This window comes from Alexandromys fortis, unplaced genomic scaffold (genome assembly GCF_014885135.2).
Source record: "Alexandromys fortis isolate MF-2015 unplaced genomic scaffold, M_Fortis_MF-2015_v1.1 scaffold_9, whole genome shotgun sequence".
Classification (NCBI taxonomy): Eukaryota; Metazoa; Chordata; class Mammalia; order Rodentia; family Cricetidae; genus Alexandromys; species Alexandromys fortis.
In genome coordinates this window covers 12230393-12236392 of record NW_026067892.1, presented here as the reverse complement: position 1 = coordinate 12236392, position 6000 = coordinate 12230393, and the positions used below count along the sequence as shown (strand labels likewise).

The following is a 6000-nucleotide window of genomic DNA, read 5'->3' as shown; positions in this document are numbered from 1 at the left end:
CATCTTCTCTGCTTCCCCACAGAATGACATCACTCCTCTACACGTCGCCTCGAAACGAGGAAATGCAAACATGGTGAAGCTATTGCTCGACCGGGGTGCGAAGATTGATGCCAAGACCAGGGTAAGTAGCCTGCCTGGCACAGGCCCATGTGACTCTTCCAGAGGCAGAAATCCTTACCTGGTGCTGGCGCTGTGGGGAAGTGCCATTTTATTTCTGCTTGATTGCTCTTTGGAATCTCTTGGGAAATGGTTCCATTTCATATACCGTGAGTGTGTGTTCAAATGGCCTCTGGCTTGAACTGGAGAGCAAGGGCTCAAGTCTGTTGGTTGCCCTGAGTTAATCTTCAAGAGTTACTTGACACTCAGAGTTGAACTTGAGTGAGTTTGATGTGAAATCTGTCAGCTTTTCTGCTGGAAATTTTATTTGCTCTTCCGTGCTGCTTGAGGGGGAATGGAAAATGGTAGACAGCATGGACTTCCTCAAGAAATTAAAAGCCGGATGGCCAATCACGTCTCGGTATACATGGAGAGGAATTAAAACTCTGTGTTTGCTGAACTAGTTTTGTTTTTTTTTTTTTCTGAACTAGTTTTATCATTGTCCAAATCTAGTGGTAACCCAGATGTCAACTGATAGATAAAGGTGGCACAATCTCAGTGGAGAGCAATTGCATTGCATCTTCGAGCTGACTCTTCTCTATTTCCATAAGGGATTGTCAGTGTGTAAAGTGTGCTGGAGTGTCACTGTCCGCTGCAGTTCCTCTGCTAAGCATGGGCTGGGGAAAGGAGCTGCAGGGGACAATGGAGGGGCATCCCTGCCATCTTGTCCCAAGGAGGTGCAGGATCATTTATGAGTATCAGGAATCTGTGAGGGGGAAATGGAGAACGTAAGAGCCATGCAGAAGAGGACGGTGAAGGTGCCTGGCCACCCTCTGGGACTTTAGCTGACTCAAGATGACTTCATTCCTCCTTCTTTTGATGCAGTCTTCGCTCAAAAAAAAAAAAAAAACAAATCAATTATTTTTCATTCTGCATCATATACAAACCCGTAGGTAGTTCAGACAGAGAGGCAATCCATTTTCTCATCGCTGTGACCAAATACCTGACAGGAAGCAGCTACCTGGGGGAAGAGTTCATTTAGGTTTGAGGGGATACAATGTCAACGTCCTTATCACTGCAGGGAAAACATGACTGGTAACCCCACTGTGTAAGGGGGTGTATGAGACCAGGACTTCACATTACCTTCCATCTTGAAAGCACAGCAAGCTGAGTGTGAACAGGAAGTGGAAAAGTACCCAGAACTTCAAGGCCTCTCCCAGTAACCCACTTCTTTAAGTGAGGCTCCTCCTCCTAAAGGTTCCTTGACCTTTCCAAACAGCACCACTCACTGGTGGCCAAGTATTAGAACACCCTGCTCTCCTTCCCAGTGCAGACAGCAAGCTTCTCCTCATCTTATACACTTTGCAGCAAGAAGAGCTGTGGATCTTCTCACTTCAATAATTAGGACCCAGGGGTGTTGACTCAGTGGGTAGAGTGCTTGTCACACAAGTGTGGGGACCAGAGTTCAGATCCTCAGTCCCCATGTAAATTCCAGATGGGCATAGCAGTTCGTCTACAATCCCAGAACATGAAGGCAGAGCCAGGGAAATTTAGAGCACACTAGCTAACTCTATACTCTTGGAACTGGTGAACTCTGGGTTCCACTGAGAAACCCCGCCTCAATATATAAGATGAAGAGAGACCTAAGAATTTACTCAGCATTAACCTCTCACTTCACAACATACATACACATGCATCCACACACACATGAGCCTCCCACACACATACATGTGAAGAGTAATTAGGGCTGAACTATTATAACTCAACGGTAGAACTGTTGCCCAGCCTGTGGAAGGTTCTGGATTCAATCCCCAGCACTGTAGAGATTAAAAAAAAAAAAAAGAAAAGGCTTACTAGAAGATTCAAAATGCTTATACATCACTCTTCCCAGAGTTTAGGAGGGCCTGATATTCCAGAGCCTTTAGGTCTCTGTTCGTTCTACCGCAGGAAAACTTTGCCCAAATCTCCGGTGCTGTCACCTGGCCTGTTGGCTCACTGTAGCTCTTGCCCACATGGCATCATGGCATGCTGAGTGCTTCTGTGATGGTGACGGGAGGGTGTGGGGTGTGCACACTCACCAAGGCAGTGTTTTAGCCCAGGCCTATATGCAGCTCTTGATTCAAGGGCTTCCTGGCAGTTGCTGTTTTCCAACAAGATTTTAATGGCTTTGTTAAGATGCTGTGCCAGGGGCCGCCTGCTGTGCTCTGCGCTGAAGTCTCACTCTCTCCTAGGCTAGCATGAGTGGTGGGTACTTGTTGAAGGAAGACTCTGTGGCAGATGGTCCTATGCCATTTTTATTTCTTTTGCGTCAGTTCCCAGCCAAGTCAGAGACTCAATATAGTCCTTATTTTAGAGCAATTCTAAATGTCGAGATCCCCCTCTTCATGAACTCCTCACCATTTAATAAGAAGGCTAAGATGAGCTATGGTGGCTCACACCTTTAATCCTAGGGCTTGGGAGGCAGGAGCAGGTGAAGCTCTGAGTTCAAGGCCAGCCTGGTCTTCAAAGTGAGTTCCAGGACTGCCAGGGCTACATAGAAAAACCCTGTTTCAAAGAAAGAGAGAGAGAGAGAGACAGAGAGAGAGAGAGAGACAGAGAGAGAGACAGAGAGAGACAGAGAGAGAGACAGAGAGAGAGAGAGACAGAGAGAGAGACAGAGAGAGACAGAGAGAGAGACAGAGAGAGAGAGAGAGAGACAGNAGAGAGAGAGAGAGAGAGAGAGAGAGAGAGAGAGAGAGAGACAGAGAGAGAGAGAGAGAGAGAGAGAGAGAGAGAGAGAGAGAGAGCGCGAGCAAGCCTGCAGGGTTTCATTGCCTGATGATACATGTGGGGGAACAGTACTGATTCCTGGAATGCTGGCTCCAAATCTCTAAGCCTGTCCTGCCCTTTAAACTTCCCTAGGAAGGTGCCCAGCACCCAGTCCTCACAAACCCCATTACTCAGCATTGCACACAGAGTCACGCCTTGACATGGAGGCGCACATGTCCATCTCAGTAACCACAGCACTTGGCATACTTCACATACTCAAAAAGTATTCACCAGAACTGGAAAAAAAAAAAAGATACACACTCTTTATATTCTATTGTCAAAAGGCTTTAATGGGCTTGACTGGGGACTGGTCCTTCAGTGATGGATCCAGTTCTCATAAGGATGAGGAAATATTTATAAACAGGTAGAAGGGGGAGGGTTGTCTTCGTAGTTCCTAACCTACTGCCCTGAGATGTCTGCCAGAGAATACAATCATATCTTATATATCTACCCTTTACTCCGCCCCCACCCTCAGAGTGTAACTGATTGTATTTCTCAGTTTAAAACTAAAAAAAGAAAACCAAACTTCTGTGTTCCTTTACATTCCCGGGAGTGTGATTGTCCTCATTAAAAACAAATTCTTGCCAAAAGCAAAGTCATAGACCGGCCTCTCACAGAGAGGAGATTTTAAATTACAACTTCCTCTTCAGATTTCAGATTGTTGACACAAACATCAACAGCCAGAAGGCCCCAGCTTTCCACATAAACCAAGACTAACTAAAAGTATTTCTGCATGTCATACAAAATGTGCCGGTGGCTTTTGCTTTCTGGAACAAATACTGGGAACTTACCCAGTACTGTGATGCATGCCTCTAATCTCAGCACTTGGGAAGGAGAGACTGGAAGGGCAGGAGTTCAAGGTCAGTGTGTTAAGGATAAACGAGGCTACACGAGACCTCACTGACCCCATTCCCAAAAATAAGCAACCGCAACAGGAACCCAATATTGATGGGAGCTGGACAGACGGCTTCCGGGGTTAAGAATACATACTTTTCTTCCAGAGGACCCTGGTGCAGTTCCCAGAACCAACTGGCTGCTCACAGCTACCTACAACTCCAGTTCCCAGGGAAACGTACACCTCTTCCAATCAATGTGGGCACCAGCCCACACATGTTGTATATATGTGCATGCAGACAAAACACTCGTATGCATAAAATGCATCTTTAAAAGCATGGAGCCTTTGTTTACATTCAAAGATGTGATGATGAGAGGCCTCAGGCCTTCACTTGGAAGAAAAAATTTCATTCCACAGCTGCAGCAGAGCTACAACACAGGGGACTCTTTCTCTTTCTCCTGAGATTTGGATGCCACGCTAGAAAGGCCATTTCCTTTACTCCAGGGGAATGCAACATTATGGATACATATCACATGCCCGGTTCTCCCGAAGGATCTAAATAGCAAGCTCAGGACAGTTACTGTTTTAGGTCATTGCTGTGCATTCACACCACTTTACCTTCTACTTTGCCCCAACGTATCTTGTCAACACTGATGTTACACTCTTGGAAATAACTCAACCAGTTAGACACTGAAGTACTCCACAGTGATCTACTATAATTGTCTTGATTGCACCACTTTCTTAAAACAAAGTTACAGCAAATAAATAACCCACTGTTGGGGTTTCATTCTGAGCCTTAATGTGAAATTTAAACATATAGCATTCTCTTGAGGAGTATTTGTATATATCAAATGTCTAATTTTTTAAAATTTATAGTCATATATAACATTCTCCTTTTCTCAAGCTCTAGAAAAGTCAGCACTTGGCAAATCAATTCATTGTGGGATCTATATTATACGAAAATCATGTCACATTTACAACCAAATAAAACCAAATAGTATAAATGGAATTTCATACAGAATTCTTAGATACAGGTAACATTAGGTATACATTACTTCAGAAACACATAGCATTCATAAAATTAATTTTTCTGTATATATAAAACACAATGACACTTGGATTATGATCATATAGAATATTTATTATAGTCTCTAGAGCAGTCTCTACCTACCACCTCTGTTCCAGAGAAACGAACACCCTCTTCTAGTCATGTGGGCACTAGCCCACGCGTGTTGTATATATGTGCATGCAGGTAAAACATGAAAAGATTTAACTCAGAAGTCATGGGAGAGGGCCAAAGAGAGAGAGAAAGACTACAGAGATGACTGGTAGGTAGATAACGGATGAACAGATGGACTGATAGACATGTTTATGGCTTAGCATTCTAAATAATACTCAGCCTGTATCAAGACAAGAAACACAACAGCCACAAAACAGGATAGAAACACAAATACGAACAGGTGTTGCGTTCTCCCTAAAAGCAGTAGTTTATAAGAGAGAAAGCCAAAGGGTTTCACATTCTTCTACTTCCATTATACATATTTTTTCTTTTACATTTATATATGCTTGCATGCGTGTGCTGCAGCCTGTGTGTGCGGTCGGGGAACCCTTTACATGTTGAGACATCGCACCAGACCAATTATCATGTTAAGCCTATTAAATGAATAGCATTTCAGTGAGGAAGAGAATTCAGAGGTTCTAACGTCCCTATATAAATGGCAGGCATGAATTCTTGACAGGAAGAGAATACTGGATGCTTGTATTAATATTTGCCATAGCAAGAGAAACCTGGTGTTTCAGAAGCCAGTCTGTGCGTGAACTCTCATTACAACCCTTGGCTTCTTGTGTGACCTTGGATAGTTGCATCAAGGCCCTGGAGCGGCTTTCTGATCTATAAATAGAACCCCTAATGCCTTTCCCATGGAGCAGTTGTCAAAATAAGACCCTAAGTATAAAGTTCCTGTAACAGAGGACATTAAAAATGACACTCCATTTTCTCTTGGATTAACTCTACGACTGCCTGACATTTCAAGTATGGGTCAATCCAATTTTGAATGGGTGGGAATTCCAGCGTGAGAGTGGGCTTTCTGTTAGACTCCCATCGCCTTCACTGGTTTGTCCTGACTGCCTCCCTGACCCTCGCCCGGGTGCACTATTGCACATGATTTCACTGCCGTCGGTCATTTCAATACCACGTTCTCTCTGACCTTCACAGTATCCCCCAGTGTTCTCCTATCCTGGCTTCCTTTTCCGTCGCCAGA

At 44.3% G+C, this 6000-nt stretch overlaps 1 protein-coding gene across 11 annotated transcripts in view; it reads left to right on the top strand.

Annotated features, from left to right (window-relative positions):
* The window catches only part of Ank3 (ankyrin 3), a 526650-nt gene that overhangs the window by 376487 nt on the left and 144163 nt on the right, over positions 1-6000 (top strand). For all 11 annotated transcript variants that reach the window (XM_050142496.1, XM_050142456.1, XM_050142430.1 and 8 more), the window contains one exon: positions 23-121. In XM_050142496.1, coding sequence (XP_049998453.1) covers positions 23-121 — 99 coding nt within the window. The remainder of the gene's footprint in view (positions 1-22; positions 122-6000) is intronic.